The sequence below is a fragment of the Garra rufa genome, chromosome 6 (assembly GCF_049309525.1).
Source record: "Garra rufa chromosome 6, GarRuf1.0, whole genome shotgun sequence".
NCBI classification, from domain to species: Eukaryota; Metazoa; Chordata; class Actinopteri; order Cypriniformes; family Cyprinidae; genus Garra; species Garra rufa.
In genome coordinates, this window is record NC_133366.1 from 11594216 (window position 1) to 11621128 (window position 26913).

Consider the following 26913-nt stretch of genomic DNA (forward strand, 5'->3'; position numbering starts at 1 on the left):
TGTCATTTCTGTCTTTACATGGTCGCGTGTTTACAATGTCTCATCTGCGAAAACACAGACGGGATCGCGGACTCCATTCATAAAAACCGAATCTACTATAGCGCGAAATGCCACGTAAATTCGTCGATTTTTGGATTAATAAATCAAAAGTTGGTCTGTTACTTCATTCAAATCGCGATATGGACTAGTGTCTGTGAAAACTGAAATGCAAAAAGACCGTTTCAATATGAATCCTGCATGCTCCGTTTGCCTAGCTGTATGTATGAATGATGGAGACGCGCTTTTACTACACGCATATACTGAAGCACACGTGACGCTCCCGCTAATTTTGGGCATTTGCATCTCGCATGAACAGATAAACTCAATATCCAAAGCTGCTGTGAGTGTCACTTTTACCGTTTCATTTGAGAAAACTAGCATCATAACATGCTGTACACACACAGAAACTTCAAGGCAACCTGTCAAAATAAAAGTAACATGTAACAGAACATTAGTCTTGTATTACTTTTGTACAGTATAATGTAGTTGTTTATATATTCCTATTTAAATAATTGACATGAAACAATATATATGATAAAAATAAATATAACAAGATTAACCACTTAATTGTAGAAAAAATACTACAATTATTATTTAAATGTTAAATTATTATTATTTATTGATTTTAACAGTAAACCTCTGTTTGTTTGCCAAAAATTAAAAGGGTTTATTTTTCATTTGATTAAAAATAAATAAATGTTTATACTTTTAATTTGATTATGAGAAAAAATAATACACACAAGAATTAAAAAAAAAAAAAAAAGCAAAAGTTGGTAGAGCCCTATTGTTCAAAATGTTAAAATAGAGAGTTTTGGACTTATTTTTCCACTGAATAAGTCTATAATAATGTTTTCGTTATTTCACAAAGTAGGGTAAAGTACCGGGAAAAAAAAAGTAACGTTGGCTACCGGCACCCAACCCCCTCCCCCCACCCCAACACTGGAAACCTAGGGGAAACACTGCTGTCATTGTAGATCATTCCTACAGTCATTGTACGAAAAGGTTCAAATACACAAAAATGCAGGGAAACCAAAATATTTGTGGAAACTAAAGGAAGAACTGAAGAACAGCGGGCAGTTTAACTGTTCAGGACAAACAAGGGACTCATGAACAACTATCACTTAACAAAAAACAAAAAAAAACAAAAAACACAGCTGTGAACTCCCAAATGAATAGTCCAAATTAAGTCAAAAGGAGCAACTCCTAAGTGTAGCTCCATACCTGCGTTCATCTCTTTGAACTTCTGCTTGAGTTCGGTTGGTGTGAGCCTGTAACTATCCAACCCGTCGTTCCAGAAGATCCGATCCAGCACCTGGATATCACCTCCAACCAGCCAATCTCCGCTCTCCATCACCATCTGCCACAGGAAAAGCAATCAGGAAAAACACCAATGATCTTCCAGCCACATCTGTATAATACTTTTGGAAAAACTGCCACAGTTACCCTTTCTCTTTGAGGCATACGGAACCCTTCAGATTCTGAAAACTAAATGATGCATGCAAGAACATACTGAACACTTACAACTTACTAACATAGCTAGACATGACTGTTGTTTGAAGGCTTCTTCAAGCCACAAACCAGCCACTAAGACAGAAAAAAAAAAAACATTTTGAAACTGACAACCGCAGTTAGCTTCGAAAATATACAAAAATCAAACAAATCTATACATTAAGATTTGATGTCATGAGTTGTCTGAATGAACAATATAATGTTGTTAATGGAAAGACTAAACTAATACAGTAAGTAAACAACTCACACACTTAGATATAACCACTTTAGGTCAAAATAAGACTTAAAATGCCATGAAAACATGATCTGTGGGAGTTTTTAGTAAGTGATCAACTTGTCATGAGTTGTAAAACCCAGCTAGCTCTTCCTTAAAAGTGCTCATTGTTGGTGCCTGGGAACTTGAATTGCAAATACGGCCTTGTTTACCTATACAAATTTAACAATCTGAGTTGGAAAGACCTACAAAGCATGATATCATTCTCAAATTAACTTAAATCCTTCAAATCCCTCTATATAGCTACAATCTCGCCGGCTTTTACTAATATTTCACCTTCAGGAGGTCTTCGCTGGCACTCGTTCAGCCGCTAACTTGGCCAGGGTTAAAAAGCAATACAGCATGGTGAGAATACCACAGCTCGCGGCAGATTCGGGGCCCGCTAGAATGGAGAATACCATTTCACAACCCCCACTTTCATCTATTGATTTGACTTGACAGCAGCACTGGTGGCTTGAGAGCTTTATGTGCAAGTATGTGATCATATTAAGCAAACTTGGAGCGGCCTGAAAGCGGTGAATGTTAATAAAACGTTTCATCCGCTGCATTGCTTTTGCATTTGTAGACTGAATGCATGTGCAGCTGTCATTCGCTGGCCGCAGTATAGCAACAGTAGCAGCTGTTTATTTAATTTATGTTGCAGAGCCTGGCGATGGAAAAACTCAACGAGCGATCTGTTGGCACTAATTACATCTATATAGTAAATCAACTCTATTAGCCGTCATAGAAAATAACGGAGCGCTGGTTGAGCACTCTACCCCTTTCAATGAGGTGAAAAAAGAAAAAAACATAGATAATGCAATTAGGTAAATGCTCTTGAATCTGCTTAACATCCCGCTGCACTCCCAATGTGGATTCAGCTGTCAGACTGACAGCCGAAATAAACAGGAAAAGTGTATTTACCTCACATAATGGAGGCCAGTTTTACAGTCCTGCTGATTGACACGCTTTAGCAGAGAGAGTTTGACGTACACACCAGACATTGTGAAATAATGAGAAGAACGATTCTGAGAACATAGTATATTCACAGCTTATCAACAGTGTGAAATGTAGTACAAAAAAAAAACGATGCCAATATTACAAAATAAACATTGTCCAACAGCGACACCAGCAGGTAAAGTTACAGCGGGGAGTCTGCGTTTCTCACCTTCCCTGAGCCCATTGAGTTTTAACAGACCCCTAAAACGTGCGGTGAGTTTGGTGGGGGGTAACTGAGAATGAATGGGGGAAAGTCACGTGAGAGGAGGCAATGCCTCCATTGCAGTATGACTGGATAGAACTGGTTATGTTCGGCTGTGATTGGTTCATGCGATAAATTCTGACTCTTAGACTAAGATTTTTAATGTTTTTTAAAGAAGTCTCTTCTGCTCACCAAGCTTGCATTTATTTGATTCAAAGTACAGTAAAAACAGCTAAATTGTTTAATATTTTTACTCTTTTAAATAATTGTTTTCTATTTGAATATATTTTAAAATGTAATTTATTCCTGTGATTTCAAAGCTGAATTTTCAGCATCAATACTCCAGTCACATGATCCTTCAGAAATAATTCTACTCTTGTAATTTGCGGTTTAAAAACATTTATTATTATTATTTTGTTGTAAACAGTTGAGTCGATGTTTCTTTGATGAACAGAAAGTTCAGAAGGACAGCATTAAATTATAATAAAATAATACTGACTCCAAGATTTTGAATGGTGTAGTGTATAATGTTTTATAATATATATATTATATATTATATATATATATATATATTTTTTTTTTTTTTCAGATAAATGCTGATCTTTGGGTCTTTCTATTATTCAAATAATCCTGAAATGTACTGAACTGTTTTAAATATTGATAATAATACAAATGTTCCTTGAACAGCAAATCAGCTTATTAGAATGATTTTTGAAGGATCATGTGACACTGAAGACTAAATTAATGATGCTGATAATTTTGATTTGATCACAGGAATAAATTACATTTTTAAATATATTCAAATAGAAACCAGTTATTTTAAATAATAAAAATATTTCACAATATTACTGCTTTTGTATTTTAGATCAAATAAATGCAGGCTTGGTGAGTAAAACAGACTTTAAAAAACATTACAAATCTTACTGTTCAAAAACTTTTGACTGGTAGTGTAAATCTCTGATGATCTGAAAATTAAAAAAAATAAAAAGTTACCTTTTTAAAAGAACAGCTAAACATAAGTTCACAAATATATATATTTTTTAATTTTTACTGCCTTGAGTTATTATTTTGAATAAATGTAAAATACTTAAAAACACTAACTTGATGAGATTTTTCTTTTTCTAATGTGCAAGTCTTGCTTTTTACATATACCGATTCATAACATCAAAATTTACCAATTTGTGCACTCTGAAACAATATTAAACAGACGTGCACACATTTATTAACTTTGAAACTATGAATATTCTGAAACAATATATATTTTGATATCCACCAAGAAGTTGATAGATGGTTATAAGTCTAACATTTATCGAAAGGGCACCACTGAGCTAAGTAAAGAAAGCCAATCGCTAGTTCCTTTACTGTGTGCATGCAATTGCTTTCTTTGGTCTGGAGATGGGTTTATTTGTGACCGTAGGCAAGCAGACAGACAGGGCCATTCCAGAGTCCGAAAGCTCTCCGTTGGCGCCCATTAGTGCGAGCTGGAGCAGAGCGGAGCCATTAAAGTCCACCTAAGCCCACAATCCCTGCTTACAGATGGAAACAATTGTTCAGTATTTACTCTGTGAGATTTGTAAGAGGAAGGTGAGGGGAGAGGAGGGGAGGAGAGCGCCACTTGCCTAAACACTGTTTAAATAGAACGCAGGGCGAGAAATCCAACTAAAACACATGTGTGAAATGAAGGAGGTCGAGGAATAAAGAGATTACTAAAGCGGAGCTTGAGCAAAGATGAGAGAGAGCGAGACCTTGTTTCCATAGAGGGCATCGTGGCTCTGTCTTCTGTCAGAGCGCTGTCCAAGGAAAGCTTGGCAACGCGACCACACAAAGACCTATTAAAGCATCAGGTCAGCTGTTTCTCGCTAGATATCCATGACTTTACCTTCAAAAAATGGGACATAAGTGGAAAATCCTTTCTTTTAAACACAATTACAGATACAAACAAAACTTTATTTTAGAAGAGAATGTCCCTGGAAAAACTCACAGTCATGATGTCCCTTCTTAAGTGTCCTTTAAGAACATTTTTTCCACTAATCTTTTGCTAGTCAGATAAAAACAGTAGATTTAAGCTGTAATGTCTTTAGCGCAACAGCACGGGTTGAGTTTCAAATGAAATGTAGTACTTAAACCAAAGCAAGAGCAATCATATTTGCTCATAAACTAAACAGCAATGAAGCAACTGGCAAATTATTCCCATAAAGGCTGCTCAGTCCCAGACAGGTGTAAAGTGATGCCTTATTGGGTCATGCTGCTGAATCACTGTGATTCTGCTTTTATATTAACATGTATGTAGTCTAAACAGTGCTCTCATTCACGGCTTGCTTATAATCGGGACTTTCCAGGTGGTTCGTGAGTCAGAAAAGGGAGGGAGCTGACAACAAAAATTAGATACAGGACGATGGTTATCATTTCCAACTGCTTATATAAGCTGATAGAAATATTTTATCAACAATTCTATCTAGCATCATGTCTATGGTTAGGTTTAGATTTGTGTGGCAGCACAGCCCAATGCAATCTGACTGGTTGAAAATGCAGATCTGTAGATGTATTCACTCCTGAATTACCGTAATTTTGGCTTTTGACATCTTCATATCCTTATAACTGCTTATGCAGCGACTTACACACACACTACCAGTCAAAATATTTTTTTTTTCCACAGATTTAAGTTTTTTAAATACAGCAAAAACTTTTGAAAATTTGGAAATATTTTTATCATTTAAAATAACTGTTTTTTATTTGAATATATTTTAAAATGTAATTTATTCCTGTGATCAAAGCTAAATTTTCAGCATCATTACTCCAGTTTCCAGTGTCACATGATTTTTCAGAAATCATTCTAATATGCTGATTTGCTGTTTAGCTCAAAAAACGTTTATTATTATTATTATCAATATTTAAAACAGATAATTTTTTTCAGGATTGTTTGATGAATAGAAAGATCCAAAGTTCAGCATTTATCTGAAATAAAAACTTTCGTAAGATTATACACTTAAGCATTCAAAATCTTGGAGTCGGTATAACTGTTTTTTGGTTTTGTTTCGTTTTTTGCAAAAAGAAATTATAGAAATATAGAATTGAAAATTTTGAAAGGATGCTTTTAATTGATCAAAAGTGATAATACTTTTGAAAAAAACATTTACAGTGTTACAAAAGATTTCTATTTCAGATAAATGCTGTTCTTCTGAACTTTCTATTCTACCTGAAATCTACTTAGCTGTTTTCAAAATTATAACAATAATAATAATAATAATAATAATAATAAATGTTTTTTGAGGAGCAAATGAAAATATTAGAATGATTTCTGAAGGATCACGTGACTAGAGTAATGATGCTAAAAATTCAGCTTTGAAATCAGAGAAATAAGTTACATTTTAAAACTTATTAAAATAGAAAACAGTTGTTTTAAATAGTTATAATATTTCAAAATGTTGCTATTTTGCTGTACTGCTTGATTTTTTGGATTAAATAAATGCAGGAACTAATAGAAAAAACAAAAACAAATTTGACTGGTAGTGTAAATTGTAACAGTTACTTGTAAACTCTGATCTCCCATTTGCTACACAATGCAGACACATTTAAAATGGCAGTGGTTTCAGCAGTTCTACATAGTTAAGCAGTTATTTTGTAATATTTCTGGTTCATAATTCCTATAATTGACCACTGTTAATGTCTTAATAACTCAATACCTTAATAACTTAAAAACAAACAATGCAGTTTAACCTAGCTAGCACTCAAATGTCCCATAAAAAAAACACTAAACTAATTTTGTTAACAAGGCATTTGCACACATTCTTGTATTGTGGTTTTGTCTATTGATTTCTCAAATTACACCAATTCATTTTAAATTACCAATGTTGAAATATAAATGCATAATTCTGAGTTCTAAGAATTGAGCTGTTCAAAGAAAAGTAATTACAGTAATCTAGTAATTACGATCCATTAAATATGTTCTAAATGGCTGTGATTGTGTCAGGTCATGCAGAACCTTCACTCTCTTGCTGCTGCACACACGGCATTGTCTGGTTGTGAAGCTACTGTTCATAACCTACTAAATATGCAGGTTTTGTTCATATTGACCCTCCTGACCTTGATGTATGGATGATCCTTGCATGTGGTGCCCCACTGTCGCGCACAGCGCTCTTCCTTGCGGTGCTCATAGAACTCTGGGTTTCGCAGGATAGCGACTCTGCGGCCGCCGTAGGCCAGAGCAAATGCAGTGTTGCCATCCAGACGCTCCTTATCGGCACTTGAGACGGGGAGGACCACCGGCACTGACAGGTTAATAACCCCACCTACAAACAGAGGACAGATGCGTCAACCAAAAAAAAAAACAACAGCAGCTTTTAAAAGCCTAAAAAGGAAGAGTTAAAGAGTGAGATAAGAAAAAAAACTCTGAATGTGAAAATAGTTGAAAAAAGTAAGAGGTCCAACACCTTGATTAAAGCAATATGAGCGGGAAGCTTTCAAAATCCATTTTCAGGATCACACACACACACACACACACACACACACACACACACACACACACACACACACACCATAGCCGAAACAGCTGTTTTCCATCAGAAGAAGCCCTGCGAGCATCCACTTCAGCTCAATCCGAATTAAACTAGTATCATGCAGTAACATGCACTTTCATGAAGATGGATTCCAAATTAAAGAGTCCAATTGGGCATGTTATAAGGATCAAAACAATAACACAAGGTGTTACGTACAGTAATCAAGTCTAATAACGCTGGTGAGGTAATGCATCAACACCTAATGACTTTCTCTTGCTGGATTCTGTCACATCCAAATGTATACATCTACTAGACCCACCTTTCAATCTTAATAGGTGTGTATGAGTGAGTGAGTGAGTGAGTGAGAGAGAATGCATACCTTCAACACAAATTTGAATACTAGGCAAGACAACACACAGCAGAGCGGTTCAAGGTCGTAAAACTAAATTGACACTTTTTGGAAAGTCAAGCTTGATGTGGGAAATTGCTGTAATTACACAGTTATATAAATGCGAGGACTGCATTACGGTTTAAAAAGCCATTCGCACATTTGTCCTTCTCGTAATCAAAAAGGTGCCAACATTTTTTTTTTTTTAATTTCAGATGAACAGGTTTTTAAAAAGCCCAAACTGCCTTGAGAGCATGCGATCTACGTCACTCAAGCCGCTTGTAAAATTATAATAGCTCTTTTATTTCAACCACTAATTAACATTTAAAATCCACTTACAGAGCCTTCAGAATCCCCCACTTAAATGAAATGGTTTTGCAATTGTTCTCCTATTTCAAGAAGGCTTCTACCCACAAATGCTAAAACATTAGTAGATTATTAGTTCTAGGCCACCTTTTTGAGTTGGGTTTCTTCATGCCCTACCTGATGTAGGCAGCCAGTTTTGTTTTTCATGAAAGTGCAAAATATTTCTAAAATCGTGTTTCCACTTTGTCATCCAGGGTTACTAGTTGTCAATTAAAAGAAAAGTATTTATCAGACTAAGGAGATGATCACTTCTGAATGTGAAAGTGTCCGAAAGACAAAAAGTGCATTGCACTGTCGAACGTCGCCATCTAGTGGTGCATTTAGGAAACACAGTGCAAGAAAAAGATCCATTCAAGACGGTACAGGGATTAAAGCAAAAAAAAAAAATTCTACAGACATACATGCAGTATTTTTCTTATAATTAAAAAAAGGAGTATCTTCTGATCAATAAGAAAAAAATCTGTTATTAGCCTTCCTAATATGAGGTAATATTTGACTCCTTTAAGTGATTTACAGGGGCATTTTTTTACCTTTGAAATAGCATTTTTTAAATTTTATTAAAATTATGTCATCATCTATGTACTAAAAAAATGTATATTAAAAAAGAAATTTACAAACTTTTAAAAAATTCTAATTAAAACAATATAATAAGCAGAATAAGACAAATAAGTTAATAATCATATGATATTAGTAGTAATAAAAAAATATTTAGTACTACAGAGGTGGCACAGAAGAACACAAAATTGGTTTTTTGTGCATTTTCATACATTTAATAGGGCTCAGAGATGGCATGAGTGCAAATAAATTAATAAATTCATGTTGAGATTAATGTTTTAAATATAAGAAAATAAAGCTAAATCCGCCAGCAGGTAGCGGCAAGTCACTGATTCATTCAATTGATTGGTTTGAACGGCTGATTCATTTGGAAATGAAGCAAGTGAATCCCTGCATCCCAATGTGCATACTATCCACCCTATCTGCCCATATGTGACCCTGGACCACAAAACCAGTCATAAGGTTAAATTTTACAAAACTGAGATATATACATCATATGAAAGCTCAATAAATAAACTTTCTATTGATGTATAGTTTGTTAGGATAGGACAATATTTGGCCGAGATACATCTATTTGAAAATCTGGAATCTAAGGGTGCAAAAAAATCTAAATACTGAGAAAATCACCTTTAAAGTTGTCCAAATTAAGTTCTCAACAATGCATATTACTAATCAAAAATTACATTTTGATAGGTTTACAGTAGGAATTTTACAAAAAATCTTAATGTAACATGATCTTTACTTAATTTCCTAATGATTTTTGACATAAAAGAAAAATCTATAATTTTGACCCATAAAATGTATTTTTGGCTATTGCTACAAATATACCCCAGCGACTTAAGACTGGTTTTGTGGTCCAGGGTCACATATAGTATTGAAAATTACTAGTACCACAGATAATTTAGGATGCATATTTGGATTTATGAATAGATAATCATACATCACTGACTCACTAGATTTGTCAAAAACGCACTTTCATTCATGAATGAAACACTGATGTGTTTGCTTTTAGAAATACGCATCGGCTGAGCTGTTACTTTATAGACTTGCTGCAATTAACAGAAATCCGTCGTAGCGACGGAGAACTTTAATCCCTGACAGTATGATATGAGAAGATGGTTTTATCATCTGTTTACCATCAAGTAGACAGTTGAAGTGCAGACACTGTAGGAACTCTCTCTCCCTCATGAAGCCGTTCAGAGGAGTGGCCCAGCCCTCGGCGAGCACCTGAACCCACTGCATGTCCACCTAACACACCAACACAGAACAGACATTAGCTGAACCCAAATTAAGTCACAATGGGTTTGCAAACCATTTGCAGGAGTTTAAATCTGTATTTGAGTAGCATATGAGGAGGTAAGGTACCTTAGTGATCTCCACTGCTGGAAGAGTCTCTGCGTCGGCCTTGGCCAAGTCTAGTTTGTTCTCATGCACATAGAGCTCCTTGACCTCGTAGGATGCGTCCACAGGCACTATGTCCTGCAAAAGACCAAAACATTGCCAAAAATCAATAGTATATTAAGTAAAAATCATGTTCTATGAGGACATTTTGTACATTTCCTACTGTAAATATATTGAAACTTAATTTCTGATTAGTAATATGCATTGCTAAGAACTTCATTTGGACAGCTTTAAAGGGGATTTTCTCAATATTTAGATTTTTTTTTTTTTGGACCCCCAGATTCCAGATTTTAACATAGTTGCATCTCAGCCAAATATTATCCTATCCTAACAAACTATACATCAATGGAAAGCTTATTTATTCAGGTTATCAATATGGTTATCAAAATCTCCTGACAGTTCAGCAACATTGCACGAGCCATAAGGGTTAAGAGTGCTGTTTTTGTTTTGTTTCGGTGTTGGATTCCGAATCCTCGATGGCTTGAGCGAATCACTGATACACTAAGCCATTCATAAAAACAGTAATTTGATTGGTTCCTGAAGGATTCAGTCGTTTTGAAAGAATCGTTTGAATGACACTGGTGCTGGTGATTTTAGGTTTCCCATCATATTACATTCTTTTCCAACATATTTTAGAGTTTTGTCTTTAAAACATTAATCTTATAACATTATTTATGTATAAATAATGTATAAATGTTTAAATAATCTTTCGTTCATTTGAAGCAAGTAGGTTGGAGATTGCCTTTTTCTTTGTGTACAAACTTTTCTCTGGTTTTGGCTAGTTAAGGAGTCAGGGAAGGCTGCTCCTGTATTTCTTTTGAGAGTTTTATTTTGATAGGCAATTTAGCTCTGATATGCTTCTAATACTTGGTCTGTAACAATAAACGTTTTTGTAGAACTTAAGAAATTCTACATTTTCGTGGTCATTGTGAGCTGGGACAGGAGAAGGGGTGTTGTCATCCTTAAAATTCTACTTTTATTTATTGTGTCACTAGCCTTTCCAACCTAGACTGGTGAGGTTGTGGCAAATTATAAATGTGACCCTGGACCACAAAACCAGTCTTAAGTCGCTGGGGTATATTTGTAGCAATAGCCAAAAATACATAGTATGGGTCAAAATTATTGATTTTTCTTTTATGCCAAAAATCATTAGGAAATTAAGTAAAGATCATGTTCCATAAAGATATTTTGTAAAATTCCTACTATAAATATATCAAAATGTAATTTTTGATTAGTAATATGCATTGTTAAGAACTTAATTTGGGGAACTTTAAAGGTGATTTTCTCAGTATTTTGATTTTTTTTGCACCCTCAGATTCCAGATTTTCAAATAGATGTATCTCGGACAAATATTGTCCTATCCTAACAAACCATACATCAATAGCTTTTATATTATGTGTACATCTCAGTTTTGTCAAATTTAACCTTATGACTGGTTTTGTGGTCCAGGGTCAAAAATACAGTCTAAAGTCTAAATCTCACTTCATGCAGTTGCTGTGCAGTGCTAAGATGAGTTTTGTTTACATGACTTCATGGATAACAATAGCCAGTCATTGATTCACATTAATGAAGTATTCAGAGAAAAATCTTGTCTGTTTTCATTTACATCTTTTTATTTATGAAATTTTGATTCATTTTGTAGAATTGAATTTTAAATTAACAGAATACTACATGGTATTGTGATACTTCAATTGGTATATTATCGCAAGTCATTTTTATGGTATTGTGACAACCCTACTGTGAACATCTCTCTGATGTGACAAACACTTCTTTGGCAAGTGCTGCTTTACTGCTTAACCGGTTATTTAAAACGCACATTATTTTGTAAACCAAGCAACTCATTTAGATTACAAACTTCAAAAATGCAAATACGAGTTTCACACAGAATTGACTTTGACATGAATGAATGGAGTGAACTTACCCTCTCCTGCAGGAGGTCCAGAAGCTGCTGGATGCACTCGTTCACACTGCAAGAATCTGTCTTCAGTACCAGTTCAGGGGCCTCTGGTTTCTCATACTCGGAGTCTATTCCTGTGAACCCTGATTAAAAACACAATCCATTCATTTGCAGAAACAGACATACTTAGGATGCACATAATGAAAACATATTTTCATTCAACAGGACTGAAAATGGTTCCGCAATGATTTGGGGTTTCTACCACCATATAAGCAGATGTGTTGTGCATGTATCAGTTAACATGTGCCCAAGAATAACACTTCCTGCTATAAACGTCAATCATTCTCAATACAAGATTTAAGCTACTTTCAGATTTGCATCTTTCCTTGCTCTTCACCTGATTCACCCTTACACTGTGTCTACACGCGAGCGGCACAACATGACGGGACAAAAGACAACAGAACCTATTATAATCGTGGGATTTGGCGCGTAAACAGTAAACTGATGCCTCAATCTATGGCACAAAGTTCAAATGATTTGCAACAGTCGCTTTGTCATTTCCAAGGTAGACAGACTTTAGTTGTTGCAGTGCAGTGCAGCGCAACACGACAATTGTTGCGTCCGGTGTAGACATGGTGTTACTTAATCTGCAGCTCCACAGCAAAAGAAATTAAATATAACAAAAACAGCAGGAAACACAGAGTCACTAAGTCAGTCATTTCATACCAGAAACCTGCTTTTCCATCACCCCCAATCTCTTCAGGAAACCAAGAGGGTTGTGATGAATCACCACTGATTTGCTTAAAACGTTTTGTGTAACCTCTCAAAGACCTTAAGCTTACTCTCAAACTACTCACACACTCCTAATATCACCACAATCACCACTTTTTAACCCTCTGGTGCTCTTCGTTTAGCAGTCACACGTGTGCTCTTCGCGGTCAGAAGTGACCGGACACCTGTAACGCATCCTGTAATTTTTTCAGTAAAACCATTCCAATTCATTTTTGTTTAATAATATTTTTTCTTTTTTCTTTTGCATTTTGAGAGGGTTTTGTGGTAATAATGAATATTTATGCTGTAATTAATATCCATTTTTTGCCATTGAGAATAATAAAAAATTTAATTTTAATTTTTTTTTAAATTTTTTTTTAATGAATGCAGTATTTCAGGTTGAAATAGAGACTCAGCCATTCAACACTAATTTTTGAAGGCAGATTAGCGCCATCTGTTGGTAAAAAACGAGAAAAACATCTGTAATGGCAGGTGTAACTTCATGCCTGTATAGTTCTCTACAAAGCAGCTTGTGAATTGCCTAGTTGTTTTTAGACAATTGATTCAGCATTTTTATTAGGTGGAATATTTGAACATACATTTAAACAATCTCAAAGACTATTTCTTATCCAGTTTGGGATAGTTTTTTGTTATAAATATGATTTGAAGTGTTAATTTTTTGTATATGCAAGAGAGTGTGTGTCTTTTGCACTCTGGATATGTAATTTTTTTATACATATATTTTTATTTTATTTTACATCTTCTCAATTTGCTGTGTTTCAGTTCATTTGTGCATGTGTGTGTGGATGTGTGAGAAAGAGACATTCTTTTCAAGAGAAAAGAATTCTGTACATTTTTGTATTTTTGTCGATTTCCCATTCATTTCCTGATGTCGGTCATTTTTGACCAAAGAGCACAAGTTTTTTTTTGTTTTTTTTTGGAATCGTGCCCTCATTTTTTATGTGTGTCCATAAAAGTCACTGAATTTGGTAGCGTTCTCATGAAGCTGTGATTTTTAAAAAAAATTCAAAACCGAAAATGTTTTGGTCAAAAGTGACCGAATAGAGGTGAGTTTATTAGTGTGTGTGTGTGTGTGTGTGTGTGTGTGTGTGTGTGTGTGTGTGTCTGTGAATGGGTGTGTTTTAGAGTGTCACCCCTTCACTGCTGTGTACTTTTTTCAGCATTGTGGAGGATTTGTAGATTGTACACACAAAAATTCTCTGAATATTTGTATTTTTGTCAATTTCCCATTCATTTCCAATGGTCGGTCATTTTAGACCGAAGAGCACAAGTTTTTATTTTATTATTAGTTTTTTTTAATCGTGCCCTAATTTTTTATGTGTGTTCACATTCCAAATGCCATAAAAGTCAATGAATTTGGTGCTGTTCTGATGAAGCTGTGATTTTTTGAAAAATTCTAAACCGAAAATGTTTTGGTCAAAAGTGACCGAATAGAGGTGTGTATATTAATGTGTGTGTGTGTGTGTGCGTGTGTGTGTGAATGGTGTGTTTATGAATGGGTGTGTTTTAGAGTGTCACCCCTTCACTGCTGTGTACTTTTTTTCAGCATTGTGGAGGATTTGTAGATTGTACACACAAAAATTCTCTGAATATTTGTATTTTTGTCGATTTCCCATTCATTTCCTATGGTCGGTCATTTTAGACCGAAGAGCACAAGTGTGACTATTTTTTTTACGACCACTTAGCCTGCTTGAATCATGCCCTCAATTTTTTTTTGTGTTGACATTCCAAATGGCATAAAAGTCACCGAGTTTCATATCATTCCGATTAAGCAGTGATTTTTAAAAATTCAAAACAGAAAATTTTTCGGTCAGAAGTGACCGAAGAGCACCAGAGGGTTAAACAACAAATCTAACAATGCTTTTCCTGGTATTTCCGTCTTCAATGCCTATAAAACATTTCAAGGCTTTTCACTTGTCTCATTTAATCATTTCACAGATTTCTGCACAAACAGGTCACTACAATTAAGAGAATGCTTTGGGTTTGCTGACACAGGACTTTAGGACTGACTGTCCTATTGACTACTGACCATTTAGAGATTAAATGCGAGCCATTAAACACTGTGTACCTACATCAAATAAGTGAGTGAAAATTAGGGCTGGGACAATGAATTGATGCATCGATTCTGAGATGATTGGAATGCATTGCGGTTCTCTCTGGAACAGATTCTGAGCTTAGTTTTTAACAGCAGATGGCACTCTATGTTATTTTTTAACATTTAATTTTTTATGATGCAAGATTAATGTAAACACAGCCCACTATGAACACCCTTGTAATTCGCTTCAACTTTTTCAAACTGTATGAAAGATTATTTTATGTTCAAATGGTGTGTGTGTAAGCAAGCACACTATCTGCTGTTAAAAACTAAGATCAGAATCATTTCTAGAGGGAATTGTGATGCATTCCGATATTCTCAGAATCGATGCAGAACAATTACTCTATTCACAATGCATCGATTTTTTGTCCCAAACCTAGTGAGAATAAGCCTATTTAGACACACATATTTTGTATGATATATAGTCTTACCTCTGATTTCTCCAGCTCTAGCCCTCTTATAGAGCCCCTTGACATCTCTCTGCTCACACACATCCAGGGGAGCATCTACAAACACCTCAAAGAATGGAAGGCCGGCAGCTTCATGGATCTTCCTTGCGTTCAGGCGGTCCTAAGGATATGCACAGCAGACAAAGTACATTTTATCAAATATTTTACTGCATAAAGCGTACTGCATCATATTTGACACATGAATCTCTAAGTCAAGTAAAATGCCTTTTAGTATAATACTAAAAAACACATCCCACTTCAGGCCGTTACATGTGTAGTTGCTGTGAAATCTGTCGTGATTTTTATAGAGTAGACATAATAATGTTTATATTGTTATTAAGATTTCAAGATAAACACTTACTAAATAGAAGCAACTTATGTTTACTAGATTATCTATACATTATTTTTTAGAAAAATAAAGATACAACACGCTTTTGAGGAACAAAACAGCAATGCATTATATGTTTTGACCCCCATAATAAAAACTACAGAGCTTTGATCTTAAAACTAAGAAATTAAATATTATCTTAATAATACGCATTTTGTGTACGTATTAATTTACGTACGTACGTAATTTAACCTTACCTTCTGGCCATATAAATTTCAACATCTGCCATAAAATGAATGTTTTTTCTCAGTTTGGGCCACTAAATAAAATAGTGGTGTTATTTCCTCTTTAAGTCTGAGCTCCATATTCTTCTAAGTCACACCATGTGAGCAATAAAATATAATAGAAAATATAAAACACATATGTGACCCTGGACCACAAAACCAATAGCACTAAGTAGTCTTAAGTAACATGGGTATATTTGTAGCAATAGCCAAAAATACATTGCACGGGTCAAAATTATCAATTTTTCTTTTATGCCAAAAATCATTAGGATATTAAGCAAAGATATTCCATAAATACATTTTGTAAATTTCCTCCCGCAAAATAAATCAAAACATATTTCGATTATATAAAAGTAATATGCATTGCTAAGAACTTTCTACTTTCATTAACTTTTAATATATTTTGATTTTTTTTGCACCCAAATTTTGATTCCAGATGGACCCTTATGAGTAGTTTTGTGGTCTAGGGTCACATTCGCAAACTTTTTGGTTTACAAATTTATCAATAAGGTTTTTTGAATATTATTTCATATGTCAGGCTTTACAGGGTTAAGAAGTGTTATACACAAACACAAACATACAAACAGCTCTGCATGTTTCTCACCCTGCTGTATGGGGAAATGAAGCTGGCGATGCACACAAGCCCAGCATCAGCAAACAGTTTTGCCACTTCTGCGATACGGCGAATGTTCTCCTCGCGGTCTTCAGGACTGAAGCCCAGGTTCTTATTGAGGCCCTGCCTGATATTATCTCCGTCCAAAGTGTAGCAGGGGATGCCATGACACACCAGATACTCCTCCAGAGCCATGCTGACCGTCGTCTTACCCGCACCAGACAAACCTAAGGATGCAGAACAAATAGGTTTATTATAATAAAGAAGCTATTAATTGTACAAAATAATGGAAGAGGGGTTGTCAGAATACCTGTAAGCCACACCGTGCATCCTCGAAACCCTCCTCTAGTGCCCACCACCTGGCCACGCTTGTTTCTGCTTACATGATGGGCTTGATATGTCACATTAGTGGCTCTTTGCATCCCCTGTACAAATTTCAGAAGACACATTTACATAATATTTTCAATATACTGAATGATTAACTTATCTTTGTGCCATGGTATTTACACAATACTCCAAAGAATACCATGGCACACGTCCTAGAAGCCATGTTAGTATCATAGTAAATGTCTAAGAAGTAATGATTCTCGTTCTTGTGCTGCCCAGAAATGTTGTCTAGATGGGCAGCACACTAGGTTTTAAGACACCTGCAATATACACGCAAAAAAACAGAGTACACGCCTTTTTTCATACATTTATCACAACTAAGGACCTATATTACAAACATGGTTATTCTTTCTGCCTATATTATCAAATAAAAGGGGATGGGTCCTATTTAGCATAAGCAAAAACATCATATTCATAACAAAAGGTGTGTTAGTGTAACTGTACCACATTAGTAATGCAAAACATCCCGAATATTCATCCGCTACTCACCCAGCTCTCAGGCGCGTTACTCAGTTTCTGTTTCTTACTCGAGTTTCCAGATGTCTCCATTCTGAGCTGTTGAATTCACACTTGATAGATGAACAAATAAATAGAGAGATATATATTGGCAGGAGATGTTTTAATGAAGTGCCGGGTCCACTGTGTGTGTTTTGAACTCCAGAAGGAAGCGTAGAGGTTTACAGGCTGCGGCACGGGAAGTGATGGAGGCCCTGGCAAGTCCCGCCTCTTACGCATCGAGTCTCCGCCTACTCGACAATCGGATTGGTCGGAATGACTTCAAGGCAGATCGTGATTGGACAATTGAGAAGTCGATCATATAGCCGTGGAAACCAAAGCAAACATGTATCAGGTCAAGGGAGGGACTTGTTGGAATACATGCAGGGGAAAAAATAACCCAGCCAATCATGTTCTGTTTTATATTTTGCTGTGTATAGATAAAGTGACACAATAACAATTATTATTATTATTTTTTGGTTAAAGTCTATGAGCTCTCAGATAACACGCTGTCATTTGACATGCTTAGACACAAATACAAAATTCAAAGAAAATATTTTTTCAAGTATCTCCAATTTAGAAGTTATATAGGAACAAAACAAAACAATCTATTGAAACCACCCAAATCTAAGTTAAAAGAAATAAGTGAAAATAGCCTTAAAAGGGGAGCAATCTCACAATTTTATAAACTCCCCAGATAATTCAACCTTGAAATTAGAAGCTTGGAAGAAAGATCTGCAAATAAATTTGTCACTAGATGAGTGGCACATAAGCAAATAATAAACTCTCGGTTGAGACTGTTACAGTACAAGTGGCTTATGCATGTTTATGTCACCCCTGTTAGATTAAACCAATACAATCCAAATATCCCTGACATATGTACAAAGTGTGGAGACGAAAAGCGTACACGGTTCCATTGTTTTTGGGAATGTAGGGTAATTAAAACATTTTGGGTAAAATAAGGGAAACGGTGAAGGATATTATTTCTAAAGACCTTCCTTTATCATTTTAGGTTTATACCCCAAGCACACAGGATATGCAAAAAATGAGAAGTTGTTTATTGATATTTGTTTATTGCAAGCTAAAATGTTGATCGCACTGCATTGGAAAAGAATAAGAAGACCAAGTATTGGACAATGGGTTAAACAGATGTTGGCTACTCTTCCATTGGAACGCATTACATACTTGTTAAAAGGATAAAAGGACTTGTTTGAAAGTATTTGGAGACCTTTCATGCTTTTTGCAGAAGGCACAGACTTAACAGAAGATCACGAGGAGGAAGATGGTTGAAGATGGAAAAATTACACACTCAATGACCTGCTCGATATGAGTTGGTTGATTTCTGGTATCTTGTGTCAAGGACATTATCGAATTATATAAATACAAAAAATTTAAATACAAAAAACAAAAACAAATAAACATTGTTGGAAAAAAAAAGTCTATGAGCTAAAAAAGTTTAGAAAACCATCTCTTTTACATTTTTACAGTTTATAATATCACTGCTGGTACATTTAGGTATGTATGTATTTAAGTAAAAATTAGCTTATATTCTCTATCCAATTGTGTCACTGTTTATCTGTGCAGTGTTATTCACTGCACATTATAAATGATCATGTCGTAAAAGGTTAAACAATGTACAGTTGAGGTCAAAAGTTTACATACAACTTGCAGAATCTGCCAAATGGTGATTATTTGACCAAAATAAGAGGGATCATGCAAAATGCATGTTATTTTTTATTTAGTACTGACCTGAAAAAAATATTTCACATAAAAGATGTTTACATATAGTCCACAAGAAAATAATAAAAGAAAATAATAGATGAATTTATAAAAATTACCCTGTCCAAATTTTACATATGCTTGATTCTTAATACTGTGTTCATACCTGAATGATCCACAGCTGTGTGTGTGTTTGAGTGATAGTTGTTCATAAGTCACTTGTTTGTCCTAAACAGTTTAACTGCTCACTGTTGTTCAGAAAAATCCTTCAGGTCCCACAAATTCTTTTATTTTAACCCTTACAATTATCCATCTTTTCACTCTGAGGACAACTGAGGGACTCATATGCAACTATTACAGAAGGTTCAAACACTCACTGATGCTCCAGAAGGAAACACGATGCATTAAGAGCCTGGGGGTGATTGAATTTGAAGATCAGGGTAAATTTATCTCTTTTTTTCTTCTGTGAAACACATAAGTATCTTCTGTAGTTTTTGAAGTGATGCACCAAATGAAAAAATATGATATTTAGGCAAAATAAGAAAAATGTACACATCTTCATTCTGTTCAAAAGTTTTCACCCCTGGCTCTTAATGCATGGTTTTTCCTTCTGAAGCATCGGTGAGCGTTTGAACCTTCTGTAATAGTTGCATACAAGCCCCTCAGTTGTCTTCAGTGTGAAAAGATGGATCTCAAAATCATCATTGTTGGGAAGGGTTAAAATACACGAAAATGCTGAAAAACCAAAGAATTTGTGATTTTTCTGAAGAACAGCGGCCAGTTTAACCGTTCAGGACAAACAAGGGACTTATGAACAACGAATGCTATTTACTAAACAAAACAAACACAGCTTTGGATCATTCAGGTAACAACACAGTATTAAAAATCAACTGTATGTAAACTTTTGAATGCTGTCATTTTTAAAAATTCAACTGTTATTTTCTCTTGTGGACTATATCTAAACGTCTTTTATGTGAAATATCTTATTCGGGTCAGTACTAATTAAAACAACATGCATTTTGTATAATACCTCTAATTTTGGTAAAATAATTAACATTTTGCAGATTCTACAAGGTGTATGTAAACGTTTGACCTCAACTGTATATACAAGGAATTATTTTAGGTTAAATGTATATACAGCATGTCACAATTCTAATAGTGTTTTGCAGTTACATACTTACAGAGTCCTGTGATAAAGTAAAACAATTTCAAAAATGGCATTTGTATGAGAAAGTAGTGGAAATATGAATAGAATAGAATCAACTTCATGTCACTCGCCCTGTACAGTGATTACATTTTTATTAGAGACGTGTTCATAATTGTACAACACAACTATATACCAATATAAAAGAAGGTTATACAAAACAATTTGTGTACACTTACTGCTAGAATCACCACCACCACATTGATGCCAATCCACCTTATTTTTTCCATAAGAGTGGGCTTGGCCATTTGCAAATCATATGGGTGTAGCTTTCGGTCTCGTCCACGTCCAGCTATTTTTAACTGTACAAAACATCTTGTTTTGCTGCTTGATATTGCAAATTGCTGTGTCTTAGCATATTGTATTAATGTATTATCTTAATTATGAACACACCGGTTTACAATGCAAACAATTTTACCATTTACTGCATGTTGATATTCTTGACGTTATTTCCCTATAGTTGCAAATGAACCGGAAGTCTCGCCCATAGGCTTACTTCCGCGTTGAAGAATAAGGTGGATAGGTTTAATAAGCTAAACTGCGCCTTAACCACAACGAGAAGATGCTGAACTTCCCCTGGGCTTCTGTGTGGCTGAAACTCTCTGAAAAGATTTGAGAAAGTTGTAAAAAGAAGAGCTTCCACTGGTGGGCACCTGAATCACAGCCCTGCCTACTATTGGCTTAACTGCCCCTGATCCTTTATTATCTTGCTTTCCCGGGTTGCCATTAGTGTGATCCTGAAGTCCTTTAGGGAAAATTCTCACTGTCATTTGCATTTTTCCACAGACTACTTTATGTTGGGTATTGACCAAACCGTTCACTCTTCCTGTATACGTTCCACAGACCACTCCTTTCCTTTGAGAATTGGGAAGTGTGGGCAGATTCCTCATGGGTACATACAGCTTCACAGGTTTACCGTAGTACACCCAGCATTGGGTTTTGGATGGTTTTTGGGGGGGTTGGATTGGGGTAACTGTGTATGGTACTTTATTCTCTGTGGTTGTTTGTGAAGGAGGGGTGGGGGAAAGAGCAGCTGCCTCATATTCCACACAGTCAGCGCCTCGCTCCTCATCTGTCGGTGTAACTTCATAACCTTCTATAAGAACAACACCCTCACCTGAGCGCTTCTGAAGCTCTGAACAACAGAGGACAAATAGGATTAAGATTCAGTGTGTCTGACATTCAGAGTTATAACAAACCAATAGAGACACCCAATGTCACATTTACAGTTGAAGTCAAAAGTTTACATACACCTTGCAGAATCTGCAAAATAATAATTGTTTGACCAAAATAAGAGGGATCATACAAAATGGATGTTATTTTTTTATTTAGTATACTGACCTGAATGAGATTGTTCACATAAAAGATGTTTATATATAGTCCACAAGAGAAAATAATAGTTGAATTTATAAAAATGACAGCATTCAAAAGTTTACATACACTTGATTCTTAATACTGTGTTGTTACCTGAATGATCCACTGCTGTGTTTTTTGTTGTTGTTGTTGTTGTTGTTTAGTGATAGTTGTTCATGAGTTGTCCTGAACAGTTAAACTGCCAGCTGTTTTTCAGAAAAATCCTTCAGGTCCCACAAATTCTTTGCTTTTTCAGCTTTTTTGTGTATTTGAACCCTTTCCAACAATGACTCTGATTTTAATATTCATCTTTCCACACTGAGGACAACTGATGGACTCATATGCAGCTATCACAGAAGGTATAAACACTTACTGATGCTTTAGAAGGAAACCCAATGCATTAAAAGCAAACATATAAGTATCTTCTGTAGCTTCTGAAGGGCAGTACTAAATTAAAACAATATGATATTTAGGTAAAATAAGATAAATGTAGCTACATGTCTTTATTCTGTTCAAACGTTTTCACCCCCAGCTCATGCATTGTGTTTCCTTCTGGAGCATCAGTGAGCATTTGAACCTTCTGTAATAGTTGCATATGAGTCCCTCAGTTGTCCTCAGTGTAAAAAGATGTATCTTAAAATCATACAGTATTTTTTGGAAAGGGTTCAAATACACAAAAACGCTGAAAAACCAAAGAATTTGAGGGATCTGAAGGATTTTTCTGAAGAACAGCAGGCAGTTTAACTGTTCAGGACAAACAAGGGACTCATGAACAACTATCACTAAAACAATGTGGATCATTCAGGTAACAACACAGTTTTAAGAACCAAGTGTATGTAAACTTTTGAACGGTAATTTTTATAAAATCATCAATTATTTAATCTCTTGTGCACTATATCTAAACGTCTTTTATGTGAAAGATCTTATTCAGTTCGGTACTAAATAAAAAATAAAATGTCTTTGTATGTTTCTCTTACTTTTGTAAAATAATAAACATTTAGAAGATTCTGTAAGGTGTATGTAAACTTTTGACCTCAACTGTATATTAGAATGTATAACGTACTTACTGTGCAGATCTTTGCGGCAAATAATATTTCTACCTGTGAAATAGCACACATAAAAAAATCTTTCAGAACTGCTTCTGATTAATTCAATATTAGCATAGGTTTAGTTTCAAAATTGAGACTAATGACGGTAATTAAGCATTAAAATATTAGTGTAAATGAATTAAACAATAGTTTTCAGTAACATACCTTCTGTATTACATGGCTGTGAAGCGAGAACAACCAGTGCAGCAAGCAGTCCAAGAGCAATGTTAACATCCATGGCTGCAAATGATGCAAAGATCCTGTCAACATGCCTTTTATTTATTTGAAACCACCCCTTGTGGAGTCCCACAAGTTGTGAAATCACCTGAGGCACTGAATAAATGACTTTATCTGTCAATAAAAATACATTTTAATTATGTCTGAATATCTTCTGAGACTTCATTTGTATGTGGCTGGAGTGTTTGCTGTTTTAACAGGTGTAGGAGTTGATTTCACCACTGAGGAACTAATAAATAAGTTGGAAACCTGGATCTTGAGAAGCAGGGGCACTTTTATGTGGAGACAAGGGGAGGTTAAGTAACCAAATGTTTTTACACATGGTGGGTGGGCTTGGAATCTAAGAGGAACTGGCCGACAATGGAGAGACTTGGGCAAAGGTGTGACAAAATGCCAAATGGTACCACAGAAAAAGTTGATTCAGATAGAAAATATTTACTTCAAACCCACTCTGATCATTATCAGCGAGATGTATTTGGACTTGTCTGAGGCTGCAGATGACTCACTGAATATCCCTTATGGCAGAATGCTGTAGACTTGCCAGAAAAACAATAGATTTAATTGCATACTAAATGAGTTTCATATTCCACAGTCACTGTCTTGTCCTCATTGCTGTAACTTCATAAGCTTCTAAGAACAACATCCTCACCTGAGCGCTTCTAAAGTGCTGATTAACAGAGGACAAATAGGACCAAAAGTCACTAAAAACAAACTAGTGGAGATACCTAATATATATATAATTGTGCAAATGGTGTAAGAATTGTGTAAAAATGAAGCCAAAAAATGTCAAATCCAATTATTGGTCCCAAATTTTTATCAGTTTTACTGGTGTGAAGAATTTTTGGGTATAATATGTCTTAGTTTACTTTTCTTTTGCTATCCTTACTTACAGTACATAAATGAACTATAGTGTCCTGCACCCACTAGTAAAAAAAACTGGCATTACTTATTTGTAAAAATAACTAAAAAAATATTTTCTTGTCAATTAAAAAGTAATGCGTTACTTTACTAGTTACATGGAAAAGTAATATTATTACGTAACTTGCGTTATTTGTAATGCATTACCCCCAACACTGGTAGTAGTACCTGGAATCACTATATAACTTAGGCCTATAGTATTGCTATACAAAATACTGCTGGTAGCTGAGTTTCCCTTTATATTCATTTTACAGTAATTTTGGAAGTCATTATTTATAACTGAACTTACATGGTAATTCACTGATAATATATATCAATTAAAGGAGTAGTTCACTTTCAGAACAAAAATTTACAGATAAGATATTCACCCCCTTGTCATCCAAGATTTTCATGTCTTTCTTTCATCTGTCTTAAAGAAACTGTGTTTTTTGAGTAAAACATTTCAGGATTTCCATCCATATAATGGACTTCTATGGTGCCCCTGAGTTTGAACTTACAAAATGCAGTTTAAATGCAGCTTCAAGGGGCTCTAAACAATCCCAGCCGAGGAAGAAGGGTCTTATCTAGTGAAACGATCGGTTATTTTCTGAAAACATTTACAACTTATACACTTTTTAATTCCAAATGCTCGTCTTGGTGAGCTAGACAAGACGAGCATTTGAGGTTTGAAGGTATATAAATTGTAATTTTTTAAAGAAATAACCCATTGTTTTGATAGATAAGACCCTTCTTCCTCAGCTGGGATCATTTAGAGCCCTTTGAAGCTGCATTTTCGAAGTCCAAACTCGGGGGCACTTTTCAGGAGAGAAATCCTGAAATGTTTTCCTCAAAAAACATCATTTCCTTAAGACTGAAGAAAGAAAGACAAACATCTTGGATGACAAGGGGGATAGTACATTATTTGTTAAAAAAAAAAAAATTCTAAAAGTGAACTACTCCTTTAACTGATCTATAGCAAAGACCAGTACGTCTCATACTTGCGTACAGTCCTAAAGTTTTTTGATTTGATCTTTTGATTGGTTCAACGAAACTGTCACTCACACTTCTCACCCAATCCTGGAGAGGGGGCTACATCTTGTTGCTTGGCAGCAAGAGTCGCAAACAACAACAGACCGTGAGCAAATTCGCGTAGTTTCAAAGCAATAAAAACAGAGTGTATAGTCACTCACACTTTTATTTAAATACAAATGTACGGCCATTATTTTTTACACTTTTTTAGATTATTATTTTTAGCAATTTCAAATTAATTTAAAGAGATCTAAACCATTCTCCAAAAAGTTTTTAATTTCTTATCTTTTTATTGAACGCACGTTTCACAGTTTTTGTGAGTGTCAGTAAAGTGTGCTGGACCAAAGGGAGGAGCTGCACTAAATAAGGGAAATGTTGAAGTTTCCAGAGGTTGATGTCAGTGTAACTGGATTCCTCCAGTCTGGAAACAACTGGGAACAAGATGGCTGAGGGTGGACTGGAAAACTGCTTTTCTCCACTCTCACAAAAGCTGGACTGAAGCCACACATAATAATTTTAGCAAGTATAAGTAACTTACATGCAAGTAACGTAAACTATTCTTATTTTTCGAAGCGTCTCTTTTTCCAGCCAAGTACGTTACCTTTCGGCGTTTTTTGCTGTTGTGTTAAGTTTTCTCGCGTATTTCTATTGCATAACATCGCAAAAGTGCATTTCGAGTTTTTAAAAAGCTGAAACAATAACTATTGACGTGATAGAAATTAAATTCGATACTTGCTGAATTTGTGTTTTGAGTTTTGGATTCACTTTGCACATTCACACTAACTCAGCGCCTAAAATGACGACGTTTGTTTATGTTAAGCTACTGTAAATGACACAATGAGCTCTAGTCGCGTCCGTCCTCAAGCACCGCCGCAGGCCCATGCGGCATCTGCAGCAGCTGCCCCCGCATCCTCTCCGCCTTATGAAGGGATCGAGATGGAAAAAATGCATCATGAAGAAGTGGGCCTCGGAGTGCCCGAAGAGACGCCCTCTCCTCCCACCTCCAGCTCTAGACAGGCATGGAGCCGGGATAACCCGGGGTTCGAACCGGAGGAAGGGATGATGGAAGCGGACTGGCCTCCGGCGAGCCCGGCCCGGAGATCTGTGTCCACGGCGTCTAGCAGCAGCAGCGGGAGCGTCAGCGGACCAGGGAGCTTCTCTGGCATCAGTGCTCGGATCAACAGAGGGCTTTATCCAACTCCTCCAGCACAAGAACACAGCAGCTGTGGGAAGAGGATACTGGAGAAAATGAGAGGTGAAACTTTACTGAAAATGTCCACAAAAATATAGTAAAACTTGTAATATGCTTACTAGGAAGGGTCACACTTTTCAGAAAGTTGACTTTTCATAAAGAGCCAAGATAATGTGTTAAGTAAATGTAAAAGGGCTTGATATTAGGGGATAAAACCTCTCAAAAACATGTACCACAGTTTCCACAATAGTATTAGGCAGCATAACTGTTTTCCACTGTGATAATAATATAAAAATGTTTCTTCAGCACCAAATAATCATAACAGAGTAATTTCTGAAGGATCATATGACACTGAAGACTGGAGTAATGATGCTGAGAATTCAACTTTGCCTCACAGGAATAAATAATATTTGGAAATAAATTAAAATAGAAAACAGTTACTTTAAAATGCAATAATATCACGTTTTTTTGTAACTTCTATGTCACGAAATTATGGTAAAAATTAGTCGTATTTTAGGTTATAACTTATAAGTTAGTCTGTAATCTTTATTTGTAAGTAAGAAATCCCTAAATAGATAGCTAGGTGAACATGATTTCATGTATTAATGGAAGATTTTTTTATTCATTTCTTTTGCTATTTCAGTGC

The 26913-nt window shown here is 35.5% G+C and overlaps 2 protein-coding genes across 2 annotated transcripts in view; one reads left to right on the plus strand and one right to left on the minus strand.

Annotated features, from left to right (window-relative positions):
- papss1 (3'-phosphoadenosine 5'-phosphosulfate synthase 1) overlaps positions 1-17733 on the minus strand; it is a 32165-nt gene extending 14432 nt beyond the window's left edge. The window contains exons 1-8 of the mRNA XM_073841923.1: positions 17543-17733; positions 16977-17091; positions 16658-16893; positions 15424-15562; positions 12130-12248; positions 10173-10286; positions 9944-10055; positions 7086-7291 (exon numbers count right to left, since the gene is read on the minus strand). Coding sequence (XP_073698024.1) covers positions 7086-7291; positions 9944-10055; positions 10173-10286; positions 12130-12248; positions 15424-15562; positions 16658-16893; positions 16977-17091; positions 17543-17602 — 1101 coding nt within the window. The 5' untranslated portion in view covers positions 17603-17733. The remainder of the gene's footprint in view (positions 1-7085; positions 7292-9943; positions 10056-10172; positions 10287-12129; positions 12249-15423; positions 15563-16657; positions 16894-16976; positions 17092-17542) is intronic.
- Positions 17734-25723: 7990 nt separating this feature from the next.
- Positions 25724-26913, plus strand: part of pkd2 (polycystic kidney disease 2) — a 28052-nt gene continuing 26862 nt past the window's right edge. The window contains exon 1 of the mRNA XM_073841921.1: positions 25724-26330. Coding sequence (XP_073698022.1) covers positions 25913-26330 — 418 coding nt within the window. The 5' untranslated portion in view covers positions 25724-25912. The remainder of the gene's footprint in view (positions 26331-26913) is intronic.